Raw genomic sequence first — 19,168 nt, 5'->3', positions numbered from 1 at the left:
ATAGAATCTTTATCTTATAATCGGCTTGTATGGTATAATCAAAGTTATGACTGCATAGTACAATCAAAGTTATGACTGCATGGTCAAATAAATACAGTAGTATTGATTGTACCATAGTATCGTACCATACATGAGGTATAACCGTATAAATGTATAACTAGTTATATACATAGAAGAAAACACAAATAAAATTGTAATTATTAGTCAAAAAAAAAAAAAAAAAAAAAAACAAACAAACAAACTGCTTAATTTACATTTTTCCGGACCACAAAAGACTACATGTTTACGACTGAAGTAAATAAAGGATTAAAGGGAGAAGATTCTCAAATATTTTGTTCATTTTGTACTAATGGATTGACTATTAGTGTCTTTAATTTTTCAACTTGAATTTGTTACTGAAATATCGACTAAGTATAGTTAATTAAACAATGAGTTAAAGTTTCAATTCATCAAATACTGTATTATAGGTAAATTACAATGATATCCCATCAATAAATTCATAAACTAATGTATATCAGTAACAAAAGTGGTTGAAGATATTAGTAAAAAAAAAAAAAAAAGTAAAATACTAAATACCGCCATACGGATTCGGTAGTTAGTTCTGGGTGGTTAGGTTCCAGTCCCCTCCCAATTGTTGTTGCGGGGGATCGAACACAGGTTTCCTCATATCAAGTGTAGTCCCAACCACCACTACACCAACATCCATTTGATTGTCGTTTAATAATTTGATTGTGAGACTTGCGTGTAAATGGCATTTTACTAGTACTAGTCCTACTACTATACGTACCTTTTGTTTGATTGTTCTTCTCCATTACCTTACCTAATCTTGTGATCTACCTCTCTAGCTATTTCCCTTATTATAGCGACGAAAATATAGCATTACTTTTCCAATCTTGTGATGGCTATTGCTAATAATGTGAAAGGATTATCCGTCTTCATTCTGATCATCATAATTTTGTAGAATTTGGATGCACGTTTGCATTGATAATCCATTTCTTTTGAAACCCTCATACGAGTAGCAAGTTTGAATCCTTACATTATTTGTAACCAAAATTTATCATTAAGTATGGCATTTTGTAACATCTGCAGTATCATTCAATATGCGCTCTATTGTTGTTTTAAATAGTCCATCTTGATTTCAAAAATATAACTTATGCACGGGTTATAAAACTTCATTGATTTAATATAATACGGAGTACATAGTAATTATGATTTTATTCAATTTAACTCTAGCACTGATTTGGGACCTGTTCTGATTGACTGAAATGAGTTGAATTGAACTGAATATTCTATAAGAGAAGGAAATTAAAATCGGAATTGAACTGAACTGAAAATAATCTGAAGAGAACAGACCTTAGAAAGAATCAAACATGAACTCTTTTTTCAAAAAAAAAAAAAAAAAAAAAAAAAAAAAAAAAAAAGTAGAGTAATACAATTATGGTAGTGTAATAGAAACCATGCAACACAAAAATAATTACTCTACCACCCAATTAGAAATTTGGGCCGCCAACAACGCCAGAATATCCTCCCCCTAAAGTCATTTATCACAACATTCACCATTTTTTTATTTGTCAAACTTTTTCTTTTTCTTTTTCTTTATTTTTTAAAAATAATTTCATTTCTAAACCCCCAAATTTTACAACTTCAGACAAAAAACCAACGTATCACCACCATTACAACACTGTCACCCTTATTCATTTTCTCTCTCCTCCCCTCACTACTAAAAACCTTTCTTCTTCATCTCCTTCTCTTTCTCTCTCCAAAATCTCCAGAAATCAACTTCAACTTCAAATTTCTTCTTCAATCAACCAATCTATTTGATTTGAAGAATTTGAAGCTTTGTTAATGGAGTCTCCGCAACGAAGCGAAGCTGAAGATGGCGGCTCCGGCGAAGAGAAGGTGGTTGAGACGGCGGAGAAGATCATTCTCCGATGGGATTCCACTGTTTCCGAAGAAGCGCGTGATAAGATGATTTTCTCCGGCGACCGCCATGAAGTTGACCGTTACCTCCGTGCTGTTGACGAGATCCAACGCTCACTTCACTCGCTCGCAATTTCATCTCCTTCTTCCACCGTCGGCGCCGGCGACCGGAATCCGAACACTATCCAAATCGCCATGGCTAGGTTAGAGGACGAGTTTCGGAACATCTTGCTTTCGCATTCGTCTGCTGTTGATTCTGATTCTTTGTTAGTCGATACGCCTCGGTCTCACTCTCAGTCATCCTCCCGTGACCACTTCGACAGTTTCTCCACCGCCGCTGCTGCCGAGGTCGAGGAGGAGGAAGTGGATAAGGAGGTGGAGAGGGAGATTTTGAGGTTCGACAGTGGTCACGGCGGCGGCAGCAGCGGCGGTGGAGAAAGAGGTGGTGGTGGCGGTGGCTCCACTTCCTCCTCCTCGAGAAGAAGCATGAGATCGACGACTAGCATCCGAGAGGTTGATCTCATACCTTCGGATGCGATCGCCGATCTCCGGAGTATTGCGGAGCGAATGATCGCCGCCGGATACCTCCGTGAGTGTATCCAAGTGTACGGTAGTGTGAGAAAGTCTAGCGTCGATGCGAGCTTCCGAAGCCTCGGAATCGAGAAGCTTAGCATCGGAGATATCCAACGGTTGGAGTGGGATGCTCTTGAGAACAAGATCCGGCGTTGGATTAAAGCTGCAAAAGTTTGTATTCGAACTCTGTTTGCTTCTGAGAAGAGACTCAGTGAGCAGATCTTTGAGAGTTTGAATTCTTCTACTGTTACTGCTCCATGTTCTTCACCAGCTTCTTCGTCTTCGTATTCCGAAGCTTGTTTTCTGGAAACAGTGAAAGGTCCTGCAATGCAGTTGTTCAATTTTGCAGAGGCGATTAGTATAAGTCGGCGATCGCCGGAGAAGTTGTTTAAGATACTTGATTTGCATGATGCATTGGCGGAGCTGCTGCCGGATATAGATGTTGTGTTCGAGTCGAAGACGGCGGAGTCAATTAGGGTTCAGGCAGCTGAGATATTGTCGAGGTTGGCCGAGGCGGCGAGGGGGATATTGTCGGAGTTTGAGAATGCCGTGCTTCGGGAACCTTCTAGGGTTCCGGTATCTGGTGGGACAATTCATCCATTGACTAGGTATGTGATGAATTACATTAGTTTGATATCTGATTATAAGCAGACTTTAATTGAATTGATTGTATCAAGACCTTCTTCGAGTGTGTCACGGTATCCCGGAGAGTTATCTGTGCCTGAATTCGATTTTTCGGAGTTGGAGGAAGAGAGAACTCCTTTAGCTTTGCATTTGATATGGATAATTGTTATATTGGAATTTAATTTAGAAGGGAAATCACAACATTATAGAGATACATCATTGGCTCATTTGTTTATGATGAATAATGTTCATTATATTGTGCAAAAGATTAAAGGGTCACCCGAATTGAGGGCGTTGATTGGGGATGAATACTTGAAAAGGTTAACTGGTAAATTTAGGCTTGCAGCTACTAGTTATCAAAGGGCTACTTGGGTGAAAGTGTTGCATTGTTTGAGAGATGAGGGTTTACATGTGAGTGGGAGCTTCTCTTCTGGGGTGTCCAAGAGTGTGTTGAGAGAGCGGTTTAAGTCATTTAATGCGATATTTGACGAGGTTCATCGGACACAAGCCACATGGTTAGTGCCTGATACACAGCTTCGGGAGGAGCTTAGGATATCGATAGCAGAGAAGTTGCTCCCTGCTTATCGATCCTTTCTTGGTCGGTTTAGGAGTCACATTGAGAGTGGCAGGCATCCGGAGCAGTACATCAAGTTCTCATGGGAAGACTTAGATTCAGCTGTATTGGATTTGTTCGAGGGTAACCCAGTTACACAGCATTTAAGAAAAAGGTCACAGGGATAATGATTGTGAATTATGACTCTAGAAGACTAGGAATTCATTCTTTAAATTTTTTGAAGAAGCCTTTGGGTGATGGCGTTCTGTTTGATCCAGTGCGATTCCGGTAGAATATTTTTCCTTGAAGCAGCGCGTGTTGATTAATCAGGAATAGTAGTGAAGCAAGTGGGTAAAGATCAAAGAATTTGCCCTCCAGGATTGCCAGAGTCTGAATGCTTCTGTCCTGTAAGCATTTATGTTGTTTGTATCACCACAACCTAGATTTTTGGTTCATTTTTGTTCATATGGAAACTGTTCAACGTGTGTTTTTGTTTTCAACACTCTTATATCTCTATAAGCAATATTCTTTTATACGTGTCCTTTCGTCCTTTGGAAATGAGTTTATATGTTATCCCTTTACATAAATCAGAAAATATAGCTAATCTTTCAGCGATTATCTCTATAATTTTAGGTTGCTTGGAAATTGGAAGCATTCATAAGATTGTAGAGTTTTCCTTTTCTTGATTATGTGTTGTTATACTAGAAGATTTGATAGCATAACTTTAAATTATTGCATAGGTAAGGGGACCATCACATGAGACCCAGCAGGAAGTTGCTTTGATTTAGATGTATTTGAATCATATTTTCCTCTGCCTAGTGTTTAAAAGAGCATCACTATGATTTGTTGTGGCTAGGAAGCATTCACAAGTGTTTGGATCTTTCATTCTTCATTATTTTGTTAACTTGTGAGATTTGATAGCATAACTTAGAATTGTAAATGTAACGGGACCATCGCTAGAAATTCTGAGGGAGTTTCCGTGAAATGGATGTGCTCGCATATCATTTGAATTGTATTTTCTTGCCTTAAGGGTTTAGAGTTCTATAGGTTTCAATATACTATTCTTCACTAGTGGTTGGTGTGGTCTCTGAAGACAAAATGTAATGAAGTAGAATAACATCAGTGCATTGAAAACCAATGCTCTCCGTCCCTAAATTATTTGCCACATTTTTTTTTCTTTGTTCCAACCCCACATAAAGATGCTACTTTTTAGGTCTGTAGCCTAATCTTGAACTTGTCCATACATGGACTAGTCTGTATGTCATCTTTCTCTCTCTCTCTCTCTTTTTTTTTTTTGGAGAGCCAGGAACCACATAGGGTAAAGATGTAGATGGGATTTTATCCTAGGCCTTGGATACCAACCCTTAAGACTTTGATTAACTAAATGTTTATAGTCTTGGCACCTACGTGATACCTTTCAGTCTTACACTATGAATTCCAAATACGAAGTATATGACTGCATTGGTAAGAATGTGCCGATGGGGTTGTATTACCTTTGACCTCTTTTGTTTTCCTTATTTGCTACCAGCCTACCACAGTTGCCACTGTTACTGTGTTTTGGATAAACATTAACTTTTTGCCGGAGGTGTGCTGATTGCCGAACCCTTTTATCCATTTGTCTGATTGGTGTTTTTTAATCTTTCAGAAGACTGACTTAGTTGGATTTTGTTCTTTAAAATCATGCTCAAGTCTTAATATTTGAATAATAAACATGCTTATCAGTTATGGCAGGGGTAAGGTGCTATTAACATCTTTTCGAAATGTCTTGGACTTAGAAATGAAGATAGGGTTACCGTGTTATTGTGTCTATTTGAATTGTCTTGGACTGAAATCTGAAGATGAAGCTACCTGTGATATGGTATTTGAGTTTGCTTTCTTGTTAACATCTGTATTGTTTAGTCTGCTGTATAGTGTATACTCATGAGATCAGGGGAATACTTTGGTTGTTTTTATCTGTAAACTGATCTGCTTCTGTTCTATCTTATTCTTGCGGATATGTGTTTTCATATTTCAATCGATGAAAAAAAAAACTTTATCCGGATTGCCAAACAATATGTTGTATTGTTCATATTATGAGGTGTTTTATTGGATTTTTTTTTTCAATATGACTATTATTTCATTCTTATGGTTGGTGATTTGAAATATGGTTGCATTATTATTTGGTTCCCTTGTTTTCTTTAACATAATTTTTTGGTTAGTGGTCTCTTCTGCATCACTTTCATTACTGGAGTACATGATTGCTTTGGCCTGCCACCTTCCCATAATTATATTCAGGTTAGGCTTTGTCTTAAAAACAAATATGAATGTAGTTTAAGATATTGCACATTATTAGAGAAATATACGAATTATGAGATTAAAATAGTTGATGATGGAGACTGTAGGAAAATATCTAGGATCCTCATCACTTGTTAACCTAAGGCAGTATTCAGCCAAGACAGATGTCGAGGAACTATACTTTCCAACTGACTATATTTGCCTTCGGTGAAAATTCACCGAGCTTTTTATCTTTGAATCATTTTCCCCTGATCTCGGGGCATCCCAAAATAGTATTCCGTACTTTTCAGTTGCATAGTTATCAGTTATTCCATTCAGACAGTTGGTGTTATAGTGTGGCACTACTGTCTGAGATATGTACTGGTAATATTGGGGCTATTTGGTCTTTTTGCCTGAATGAAAATAGACCTTTGTTGAAATTGGACAAAGAGAAAATTGTCATGTGGGTGGGGTCAGCAATTTGATATGAATGAAGTTCATGGTTTTCAAGTCCAACTACTCTTTCATACTCCTATCTTTTTCGATTTTTTTACCCAACTGTTGTTTCATATCAACTTCATGATATTTATATGGAATTCCTATACCCTCTTTTAGGACACCATCAAATTGATTGGAATTTCAGAAACTTTATACAGAGTACACTTGAATACTTATTACATTATTATTGATTTTAGTTTTTTTTTTTTTTTTAAATTGAAAAAGAATTTGTATTTAAGCAGCATGATTTTGTTGAATTATTAATAATAATACTTAGTATTACTCTCTGTGTCTTATTATTCTATTTACTTACTGTTTTGTAAGAGTTTGTAGGATTAAAGTAGGAAATACAAAAAGTAGCATGATTTTGTTGAATTATTATTATTATTACTTGTATTATTATAAGAGTTAGTATTATTCCTTATTATTATTAAGAACTTTTTCTCAAAATAAAAATAAAAATGAAAGGAAAAAACAATCAAGGAGGAAGAAAAAAAAAAAACAAAAAAACACACTTGTTCGGTTATCTGGGTGCAAACTGAGAGATTGCCACATGACATTGGATTATTCTAGAATGATTAGAAGTTGGATAATATGCAACGAATGTGTCAATTTCAGATTATATAATTCTATTTTTGCACTATCTTTTAATTTGAGCAAAACTGGGAAAGATATGGAAGAAGCAATGGAGATTTAAGTCACTTTAACTACCTGTATTCGTGTTGCTTAATGGCTTATGCAACATAAGTCAGCACTCAGCAGCCTTACATCACTCATTAACAGAACCAAAACAATTGCTAAGAATATGCTTACAACTTTTCTTTATGCTTTACCAACTACAATCAGTAGTATGGATTGGGGTTCATTTTATATACATTCGGGTGTAGAAAATTAGAAATATAACCACTTACATTCATTTTATCCTCGTCAAAAAAAAAAAAAAAAAAAAAAAACATTTATTTTATCATTACGATATAGATGCTAATAATTTTGGTTAAAGTCTTGGGAACTGATATCCATGAAAATATGAGAACGAATCCAATATCCGGCCTACCTCACTTCGCCTTTTGAGGCATTTTACACAAAAATAATTTCTTAAACTATAATGGGTGATACACATAGCCTAACATTTTTATTTATTTTTTATTTTTTTGAAATTCATGAAAATTGTGGGGGTGAATGGATGATACACAAAGCCTAACATAAAGTTGTTAAGAATACATTTCATAATCTTTCAAATCGAGTCCAATTTACATCATTACTCATCATCTATAATTAATAAAATAAATATATGTGAAACGTCTTAGGTTTGAATTTTAATATTTTATTATTCATTTGTGTTATACTTGTTGCTTCTGTAAGCATAAGTATTCAACACTAATATAAATTTGGCCTCTTTAATTATATTATTGCCTAATCTGTGGTTAGAGTCTTAATCTAAATCATTAGGAAGAAATTAAAAAATTAAGCCAGCTAATTAGGCTGACATTATCACTGACGTGGAGCAACCTTTACCTATTGTCCTATACCAGAGAGATCCAGCTCTGCTTATGTACATGATATCTTTATTTTTTAATAAAGTTATTAATAAAGTTTTTTGGTTACATAATATAATAATTATTTATAGCCGTAAAAAGGTCAAAAGTGGGACATGAAGACTGCTTATCTTATTTTGGATACCGTCCAAACGGCCAAAATGGGATTACATGTGAGCTCCACGTCAGATGCCTCTTGGATTATTAATTACTAATTGATATAATTGATTGGCTTATTATTAATCTAATTAGCAATTAATTTGATGCTTTACAGGATAATTAATATCTGATGATCTTGCTAATTGTTCAGTGGGGAGAAAATAGCGTGAACTAAGGGAAAAATAACAAAAACAATGAGTAAATATTAAGAAAACTTTATAATAATCTGATTTTCTGATAGGATATTTTCTCTCAATTTTAAGTGATTTCTTGTCTTGTTGAAGATCTCAATAATCAAATAGTTCTCCAATTTAATCACCGGTTTATAAATTACTAAAAGTTTATATACAATTTCGGTCATGACTAATGTTAAGAATTATTATGGCATTTTACATACTCAAATTCATACTTTTGTATGTAAATTTTTTGTAGTTCAGAGCTTCAGACTTTCGGTGTTTTTGCAGCAAAGCATCTAGTTCAAGCTAGAAGCCTAGAACTAAAACGATGTAAATTCTGTTTTTATTATTCGAGATGTACATATTAATTGACAGTTTAGTAGTTTACCGGCAATATTAACCACAAAGTACAGACGGGTATGAACAAATGAAACATAATCAGGTAAAAGTAATTTAAATGAAGATAGAAGGAAAGACATGAATGGTCACAATTTATGTGCATCAAAAAGAACAAATCACTATAACTATAACTAGTAAGTACAGACTAAAGAAATGCGGGTTGATCCTTAATGAATTTCAGTAAAACTAACAACTACTACTATAATAGAATAACCCAACATGAGGCTGTTTTGCTTGCTCCCATGCTCCTCTGAAGCTTCGCTCGTGTAAATAATTTCTTTTGAGGGGCAGGATTTGGTATCTTCAAATAGCAAGATGCTGAAACTGAATTTTTGTAGTGAATTTTATGGGGGTACACAAATCAGGCAGTCTTCTCTTCTTCTGAGTCATCGTTAGACAGCTTATTGCTGTCTTGCAATGGATGGGGGTCAGTTCGCATCTCACTTGAAGGGATTGGTGCTGGCTTAATGAGCGTCAGAGTGTCATCTTTATCAAAATCTTCATCTCCTGAGTAAGCATACCTGTGGAAGAAACAACTATTCTATGAGTCCTACTTAGGAGCATGGTTTTAATGAAGAGACCCACAAATAAGCAAAGATCGGAGGAAGAACACAGTTTACACAAGTAGGTGAACAAAGTCCCAGAGAATGAGAGAAACACATACCAACCACAGGTAGTTGCAAACAAGAATAAGAAGGCTGAACTAAACATAATATCAACAATGGAAGCAAGCTACTTCATCATGTTCTCTACGAGATGAGTAGAGCCCATGCCTCCCTAATTACCTACAAGTAGCTCATAAGGCAAGATGGCCCAAAAGTATCTTATTAAACAAGCTAATTAATGATGTTATTTTCTCATGTTAGACAGGCAGGAAGTACTGTAGCTCACTTAGTGTGGCAAGTTGGGGTAAACATGACAGTACAGACCGGCCTTTTTTTGCAAGGTTATTTGCTTTAGTGCAGATTAATTTGCAATAATAAATTTCCAAGACTGATCTTTCCCTCAAAAAAGGAAAAAAAAAAAAGGAGGGGGGGGGGGGGGGGGAGATAATCAACTAATCAATTGAAATTGTTGAATGCTTTGACAGAATTCAAACAGTTTCCTTCAAGGCCTTGCTACACAGATCAAGAGATACATTTTTAAAGATAACATTTCATAATATTCAGTCAAATCTCATTGTGAATTTACACCCAACCTAGACAATCTTCACATTCATGAAGAAATGAAACCACTAAAATTTTAGGCACAGCCAATCCAAAAGCCTCAAGTGGTATAAGACTCCAAGTTGTATATAGATTTCAAATTGTATGGCATCAACATTTCAAGAAATAAATAACGTGTTTCAACATCAAAGGGTAGTAAGTGAAGTCATGAGGAAATGACTGAGCTAGATAGAAAAGAAATGCAGTGACAGTCAGGTTTTTACCTTGTTGAGTTTTGGGAAGGCGCCCAGAGGATGCAGATCACAGTTAGTACAGAGAAGGAAAGAACCTGCCAGAATGCTGTAATAATCCATGCATTCTGCCAATGCTCATTGTGTGTATCATTTGCCTTAAAATATAACTGCATACAAAAGAGTAAGGGATTGTAAAGGAACAATTAAATACAATGGAAGAAAATTAATGAGAAATGGCCATAATAATCATATCCAATTTAGCATACATAAAAGTAACAACAGCTCTATACCTCATAGCATATCCAACCAACTGACAAAATAACAGCTACAACCAAAGCATTAGTGAACTTCCGATAGATATCCAATTTAGCCATCATCCTACGAGCCTGAATGAAGAAGCAAAATACTAGATATTATTCAGAGTATCTACCATAAACGATTGCCGGGAAAACAAGTTCAAGCCCAGAATTATAAAACAAACTTCATATGATTCAAACAGGGTCACAGTCTATATTCATCAAGTCATCATTTGACTATGCAATCTCTCCTAAGCAAGAAGGAAAAAATGGCTCAGGATATTTTGACTTTACATTGAGCAGTGCTCAAAATGTCATCATAAAAGAAGTTGCATCTTTATATTGTAGATCTGATACCAATCACCTCAAAGAAGTGTTCACCATTGGCAGCTCCTGTTGGGCTCTTTAGAAAAAAGCAGGAGCAACAAAGCACAAGATAGATTAGTGGATTTGTTCAATGTTAGTCTGTTTCTCTGTCTGATCTCACACCTTTTGAAAAATGGATGAATATTTCACAATGCACACCCTGCATTTCAACCCATCTGATCTCACCCGCAAAATCCATGCTAACAGCACTTAAACATCCACAGAAGGGAGAAAGCGCCTAGCTAGAATTTGATATATCAGAGGAAGATGGAGAATGGCCAGCGTTTCTTGACCTAGAATCTTTCGTTTAGAAAGTTCCTACTAAATGAGGAAGCAGATTCAGGGGAATAACTTCTTGTGAATACAGTAAGCTGAATTCATGTCTAAATAGGTTTGTGTACTGTGAAACTTGTTGATGACGTTGCGATTATGCACTTGCAACTTCCACATACTTATAATAGTATTAGGATCATCAATATCAATCAAGATCTCAGTGTTACTAGCAACTAAATCATGCATCTACTATGCTTCAAGTATATCCAATGTTTTATACCCAAATAAAGGTGTGGTGAATATTTTGTGTAGGCCAGACAAAAGAATAGAATGGTAAATCTCATCTGTAGAGAGTTGAAATGTCATATAAAGTCAAAAGGACATGGTTATTTTCAGAGTACTCATGTCCAAGATACTGCATTATTCAATCTGGGAAAATGCGGGTAATATGCTTATGTCTCGATCTTGAAACAAATACTCATTTGAATCGACAAAAAATGAACAAATTATAAGGAGAAAGTACCTGAAGCTTATTTAAAGTAGCAGATAGGGCTTTGAATATCCATAAAATGAAGAAAGCATCCAACAAAGCTACTGGCAGAACCAAAAACAGTCTAGTTTTTCCTGACAGATCGCTGATGGTACCAACATTTTCCACCAATTCCAGAACCTCAGATGCAAGAAAGAAAGTTGCTCCAAGCATAGTAACTTTGGATGAGATGCCACCAAGAGTAGGTCTAACAACTCCGTAGCCCATCGAAACCATCAGGATGAGTAGACGTGAAACAGTACGTTTGACTGTGCCAAAGGTTACAGCCCACACAGTCATCCCAACAGGCCTTATTCCACTTTTGTTGAATTCAGCATAGTCATAGTACCAGAAGGCCATCTCAAACATGCCCAATGTTATGACTAATGTTACACAATTCTGTAGGGGAATAATTTCTTTCCAAGATCTTGCATATTGACTGAACCAAAAGATCCCAAGAATTACAAATGCAAGCGACATATACCCATAGAATTTCATGAGTGGCGCCATTCGACCTGGTAGATAACCAGTAGGATTTTTCCAAATAGTTTTCCCCTCTACAACCACATCCTGAAGACTCGGATCACAATGGATAAAATACAAGTTGTACATCCCAGATTTAGTAACCTGAATTGATCTAGATGTGAATGTTGCTTCATGTTCATCAACCTCAAATGAGACACCAGAAACTTGTGGCCAGCCAGGATTTTTTGTGGATTGTCGATGAATTAGATCTCCCTGTTTACAAACACCAAGTTTTGCAAGGTCCTGGGTGCAGCATACAGCTCTCTGGCCTCCGTATGCAGAACCACCAATTGTTTCTCTGTCTTCCACCTCAAAAAGTATGGCATGGACCCTTGAGCTAAAATTAGAGGATGACTTGGGCCTTTGAAGTGTAATCTTCTCAAATCTGGATCCAGAAACCACAAACAGAAAGCGAATATCAATCAACCTATAAGAAAGCAACTAAATGCCAACACAAAAAACTCTAACCTTAGTCGTCTACAATCAAACAAAGATACAATACAATAACATAATAACAAAACAGGGCTATATCACGAGCTGACACCATTTATCATTGAACTAATGGTTCATCCAAGATATTGAACTATTGAAGCATTCAAATCCTTAAAAAAATCCTTAAACTATTGTTTCCTTGTAATCAATCAATCGAGTCCAAGTCATGAAAAGTAAACAATTACTTCATTTCATCCTATGAATTGGCATGACACAAACTATGATACCTTTTGGTAGTTAGATCTAATTTATACATGATCGTAATTCCTACAAAAGCAGTGAGCTTATTTCTAGTTCACCCACAAGATTACCAATTAATCGATACAGTACATAAGCCTTCCCATACATTGCTTCCTGCAGGCCTCACTCCTGAGTATACCATACCAACAACTCCAACCTTTTCGTCTATCTCAGGGTTTTTATTAGTCAAATTTCACCACTGAGCAACCATAACCTGCATAAAATTAACTAATGTCCTCCAATTCCACTTCCTCGAAAACGGTGAATACTGGCAATTCCATCAATCACAAACTTTTCTCCCAAAAGTACTTCATTCAAAGCATAAGTTACCAATTAAAGTAAACGAGCTTCATATTTCAGCAATTCCGAAACCTAGTTTGCAGATTTAGAATTCAAACTAGCACATTTCATACATTTCCAGCAATTCCGAAACCTAGTTTGCAGATTTACAATTCAAACAAGCACATTTCATAAAATCAGATCCCAAACTTTTCACACAAGTAAACACACCATCGAATCATCATCAATTTAAACAAAAATCAACAACTTAAACCGACAAATTCCGCAAAAATCAGCAGCTAAATTGAGCATAAACCACCAAAAAAAAAATCGAAGAAGACGTAGAAATGAAACGAATCACTCACCGAATAAAGGAATCACCAGGATACCTACTGGAAGGAGCGTAGATTCCTTCACTTCCGCCATAAACAACGAATGAGTTACCTTTGGAAACGAATTTCTGACTTCTGTATTCGTGCACCGACGCTTCAATGTCGGCAAGGAAGCATAAAATGAGCAAAATCGCCATTGATGAAGCTGCGAAGAACTTCATCGTCTCCATTGTTGAGGAGAGGAGAGAGAAAGTGGAGAAGAAGATACTAGAAGATGGAGTGGATCTACTGAAGAAGAAGAATGGAGGAAGAAGGAACTTTGACAGTACACTAGTAGCAGTAGTAGTAAGACTGGTGTTAGTTTTTTTTTTTTTTAATTAATTTGATTAATTAATTAATTAATGATGATGAGAAGAAAAAAAAAAAAAAAAAAAAAGGCAAAAATAAACAATTTTGGGGTTTAAGAAAGAAAATAATGGATGGAGTAATAATTGAGGTCAATGAAGAATCCAGAATTTTTGTTTTAGGGTACTAAACAGCATGTGATTATGTGTGTGTGTGTGTGTTTTTTTTTTTTTTTTTTTTTTCTAATGTTTACCTAGCACAAGTAGAAAGATCGATATCGACACTAGAGATGTAAAAGAGTTAAGCTAAATCATGTTGTGTTCATGTTCGCTTTAACTTGAACAAGATTGAGCTTTTCAATAAACTTCGATAATTTGCTAAAGCTTTACTTGTGGAGTATACAATGTTCATAAGAATTATAACCGATGACTTGTTTTTAATTGAGCTTCTTGTTTGTAATCGAATTTCATGCTTTGTATAATGTAAATATCAAATCATTGATAACTACACATTAAGAATTCTTACATACACTCGGGTGTACCTAGAGTTAAGTGCATTCAAAGATATAAAATGAAAATAAATTCTCTTGAATAAACCTTTCCTTGTATGCATTCTGGATTTTAGGTACTCGTATACAATATAGGAATTTAAGTGAAAGAATTTAAAATTTCACACTAGAAAAAAAGTCGTATTAGTCAATTACGGAGTATAGAGTAATTTTTTTTTTTTTTTAATTTTTTTTTTAGGATTTACATAACATTATGATTCATGAGCTTGAAGAGCATAACTCTATTCATTTTCAATTTTGTTTGTTAAATGAGATTCATATCTTTAAATAGATCAAATCAATGGATAAAACGAACACAAACAAGTTTTACCCGAACTCAAGTTATTATAACCAAAAGTGTTGGGTAAGTTCTACCTAAAAGGCTAAAACATAAAAATAAAGACGGTCGTTGGTTTATCTTGGGATCGAAGATCACAATTAACCATGATTAATAAAATTAATCTACTTTGACTTTAGTTTTCACTACTTTTCAGTGATGAAAATAAAGCCAAGAGCGTCAAAAAAGAAAATAAAGCCAAGAGGAAAGTCAAATATGTGAAAGGGTGAATTTGCACTAATTCACTCGTATTATCCTTGCACTGTCGGTGCTGTCAGATAACATATTGGGCCTGGATCCTTGATGGGCTTTATAATTTGTATGATCTTGTTAGTTCGACAGTATTCTCGAATCCGGGCCCAGGCCCAAGTCTCCCTAAAATTAAATTAGAATGACTTAATTTTTCTGCACATCAATTGGCTGAACCTACTGAAAGCACTGATATCTGCATAAGCTTATTCTTCACAAAGTCGGATCGATTCAACATTGTATAATGTAGTAAATAAGAGCCTATTCCAGTATACTAAAAGGTTAAACAAAGGTTCAGGCACTCATCTGTGCGCGTTAAATCGAAGAAATGAACCAACAGGGAAATAAAACAGGAGTTTAAACACTCCCAGGATGTAATTTAGGACCATATAAAGCAGCCATCAACTAATAATTGTTAATTCTACACAATCTTGTACAGATTAGCATCTAAGCAACAATGCTTGCTAATACCGTGGCACATCATCCATTGCAAAATCTTGGTCTTTTGAATATTCAGACCGACTAGCAGACGATGTGGCATGGTGTTGACAAGGAAAAACAACTCTGAACACCAACAAATACACACGTTTCAGTCCATATCGAGAAACTCCATCCTCTTTCTTATTAGGCCTTTAAGATCAGAGGCATCCCTCTCTGCTTTTTGTGCCTGCAAATGAAAAAGTTGAACACAGATTTATTGAAAAGGTTCTCCACAAGACCAAAAACAAAAAGGTTTACTCAATGGCAATGTACAAAAACAGCTGGTGCAATTAACCACTCAACATCTCAAATATGCAAATATTATGGCATGATGACATGATGAGCATTTTTGAATTTTTTTTTAGTAGAAACTTCAGAAGTCTACTTAATCAAAATTATCCAATGACAACAGAACCATGTACATAAGGCTCATATTTTACGGACAAATCTGCAGGCATATTCTTCTGCAAACATGTAATTCATTCTTCTAAGAAATAAAGTTGCTCCCAAGCTAACATTAGTTCTTTCATTGTTTCAAAGCAGGATTAAATTTCGCGGCCTAGGAAAAAGTTGCTCACTCATAAAAATCCAATGCACCAAAGCTACTACGTAATGGTTCAGGAAGTTGGAAAATGAGGATAAAAAAAAAAAAGAAAAGAAAAATGAAGAGGAAAGCAGGATTGATTATTCAGAAACTTCAGGAGACACTAATAGTCTTAAAGATGATTAAAAAGATATGCAGATACAGATGCAGTATAAGAATAGAAAACACCATGCTGCATAAGTGCACAGCATGGACTGGCAGTACTGTGTTTGTTAAAAAATGCTTGATATATGCACAAAACAAGTGATTTTAGTGAAAGAAGAACAAGCAGTAAGCATTTCATCATAAGCACCCACCTTTCTGATCTCAGCAACTGATACACGTGACATATGAGGGGGGAGATCCTCTTTTTCCGCATCCTACAAATTCATTGTTGATATTATATCAAGCAGGAAATCAGGCACATTAAGGACACATGACAAGGCATAAGAACGACCATTGTACAACATACCAGCTCACCAATCAAGACCACATTCTCCCCACGGATTACATACAAACCTAATGGGATGTCGCAATAAAGGTCACCAACAATGACTCTTTCACATGCACCTTCAAGAACAGCATTTGCTGCGATCAAGTCATAACAATGTACTCAGCTAGATATCAGGGAATGAAACTGAACTCATCAATAATATACAAAACTAGGCCAGAAATGTACCGAATTGATCAAATGAACAAAGTGTCCCTAAGAGTTTCCTTCCATCTCGTAGTAAAACAAGAATCTTTCCTGTATGACATATAGGAAAGTACATATTACTACAAAAACAACTATAGTTACGAAGGTCTGCAACCCAAACAGGTTGACAATAAGAAGGCAACTACCAACAGGTATTTTATGTTCACACTCCACCGAAATGATATATTTTGTATACATAAAAGGTTACTCTTGAAAACTGACCAACATGATATAGCATCATCCAAATGATACATGAAGTCTTTTGGCCAAAATCTCTTTATCACATACATTTTCTTTGATAGGATACCATATGATAGCCTGTTACTAAAGAACAGTAGCATAAACAGATACCACCACATAGGGATGCAACCATCTAGTTCTCATCCCTCTCTCACCTAGTGAATGAAAAGAAAACAGATATTTACAACAGAAGGATTGAGCAAACTTGGCTTGTTTTAACACTGTACAATCTCATATGATGCACCTTCAAAGACATGACTTGTAGATTCTGGGAAAGACTCCGAGAAGATAACTCACAAAAGGGGGGAAATAAGGCTTTGGTTCTCCAATTGTCCAACATTTACACAAAAAATCAGAATAGAAGACACATGCCCTTTTGCAACTAACACACACATATTCGTAAATGAACAAACTTCCATGAATTGGCACAGCATGAAATCAGAGCTCCTTGGCAAAGTCAACTCACTAAAACCTTCATCATTAATTTGAAAACAACCAAACCCTAACATAAATTTGCACTTCCCACTAAACAACATTAAATTCATTAGCAATGGAAAAGAAATCAAGTGAAAACCCTAGTTATTTCGACAAGGTCCATTGATGCAAGTTTTGAATTAACAGTCCGAATATGACAAAATCCTCAACTACTGAGTATTTGTAGCTAGAACTCAGGGCTGAATTAAAGAGTTCCATCAGCTTTACAATCCACGGGTCACGGCTCACGGGCAACATGTGGAAAACAAATTGTCAAAGAATGAATTCAATTTCTTTGGCAACTCCATTGATTGTACTCTTGAGTCAGAAACCATATTTTTCCCCATTCATATTCTCCAATCCCACCTTCAGTCTATCAAATATCCCATCAAACCAACTCAAGAATCATAAACCTAATCAAATTCCAACCTCAAAAAATCAGCACCCACCAACAAGAAGCTATAACATACACTAACAAAGCACATAAAAAGATGATGCCCAATAATTTAACTCAAATCAAGCATAATCAACCCCACATCAAATAATTAAAATAAAAAATAAAAATAATTCAAGCCCAATAATTCAACTCAAACTAAACATCCAATAATCAACAAACAAGAGTACAAACTCAGAATCCCAATGTCACAGAAAGTAAAGGGATTTAAAGTGAAAAATGCATGAATTAGAAAACAAAAAGATTAAAAATTTGGATAGAATTACAAATGAAATGAGATCTTTTGCAACAGAAGATTAAAAGATGAGGAGAGAGAAAGAGAACAAACTGTCAAGATAACTGGCGAGAGAAGTTGAAAGATACAGATCTTCAGGACCGGCCCACGACATTTGAATCTAGAATTAGTTTGAACCCAGAAATCAAATTCAACCCAGAAATTCAATTTTCTTCTTTCAAGACAATACAATTAGAACTGAAAGCTCAAAGCTTTCTTCGTCTCTACACTCCTTTTTTTTTTTTTTTTTTTTTTTTTTTTTTTTTTTTTTTTTTTTTTTTTTTGAAGAAAAGGGGGAGTGGTGGTTGAGGGTTTGGGAAAATTTATTCAAAGTTTTTTTTAAAAATTTTTTATAAAGCTTATTAGAATTTATTTGAAATAAGTCAAAATTTCTTTAAATTAATTCTCTCTTTGAGAAATTGAGAAAAAATATTATACACTTGAATGTACAATGGTCAATCCTCAAACAACACACACCTTTTGAGTGTTTTATTAGTTTTTAGGCCGGACGATATTCGAGTTATAGTCTTTTGCTAAATAGTAATATTTAATATTTTGTATTTAAAAGATTAGCTCTCCTGAAATCGGGAGGGAAGCTCTAACCACTTGAACTATTCATCACTCTCAATCACGTAGCTTAGTGGTAAGATATTTAGTTGTAAAAGTATAGGTTGTGTGTTCAAATCTTTTTTTTTTTTTTTAAAAAAAATAAAATTATAAATGCGTGATATGTAATGAAAAACAAATGGAAGGAAGAGCCACGTGGCGTAATGAGTAGTTAAGTGGATAATATGGCGTAGTGGGGGGGGGGGGGGGGCGGGAGGGTCGTGACACATGGACGTTCTTAGGAACCCCTTTTAATAGATTAGTGTAGATTATGTGTACTTTGAGCTATAAACATGTAATAAGTGGTAGTATTAAGTACTTGAATGGCATGAACAATTGTTTTCTCATGTTATGCCATTACTATATATTTTCAGATATCTCATATCTCTAACATCATTTATTTTTAGAAAACCAGGCAATAATAACTTATTCTTGACAATTTCTCCTAAATAAAATACGAA

The 19,168-nt window shown here is 35.3% G+C and overlaps 3 protein-coding genes across 3 annotated transcripts; 1 reads left to right on the top strand and 2 right to left on the bottom strand.

The window, feature by feature from the left end:
• The first annotated feature begins 1,625 nt into the window (after nt 1-1,625).
• Nucleotides 1,626-4,205, top strand: LOC145617357 (exocyst complex component EXO70A1-like). Its single transcript, XM_081672048.1, has one exon. The coding sequence runs from the start codon at nt 1,846-1,848 to the stop codon at nt 3,856-3,858; it is 2,013 nt and encodes a 670-aa protein (XP_081528174.1). The 5' UTR covers nt 1,626-1,845; the 3' UTR covers nt 3,859-4,205.
• A 4,506-nt stretch (nt 4,206-8,711) lies between these two features.
• LOC145617754 (uncharacterized) lies at nt 8,712-13,772 on the bottom strand. The gene is made up of 5 exons (XM_081672504.1): nt 13,455-13,772; nt 11,548-12,463; nt 10,380-10,475; nt 10,120-10,256; nt 8,712-9,211 (listed from the first exon to the last, which is right to left on the bottom strand). The coding sequence occupies exons 1-5, from the start codon at nt 13,649-13,651 to the stop codon at nt 9,052-9,054; spliced, it is 1,506 nt and encodes a 501-aa protein (XP_081528630.1). The 5' UTR covers nt 13,652-13,772; the 3' UTR covers nt 8,712-9,051.
• Nucleotides 13,773-15,240: 1,468 nt separating this feature from the next.
• Nucleotides 15,241-18,336, bottom strand: LOC145616614 (sm-like protein LSM1B). Its single transcript, XM_081671367.1, has 5 exons — nt 18,156-18,336; nt 16,642-16,710; nt 16,435-16,550; nt 16,280-16,342; nt 15,241-15,566 (listed from the first exon to the last, which is right to left on the bottom strand). The coding sequence occupies exons 1-5, from the start codon at nt 18,214-18,216 to the stop codon at nt 15,489-15,491; spliced, it is 387 nt and encodes a 128-aa protein (XP_081527493.1). The 5' UTR covers nt 18,217-18,336; the 3' UTR covers nt 15,241-15,488.
• Between the last annotated feature and the right edge of the window lie 832 nt (nt 18,337-19,168).

This window comes from Chenopodium album, chromosome 26, assembly GCF_948465745.1.
Source record: "Chenopodium album chromosome 26, dcCheAlbu1.1, whole genome shotgun sequence".
NCBI classification, from domain to species: Eukaryota; Viridiplantae; Streptophyta; class Magnoliopsida; order Caryophyllales; family Amaranthaceae; genus Chenopodium; species Chenopodium album.
This window is presented reverse-complemented; position numbering and strand designations above follow the sequence as displayed.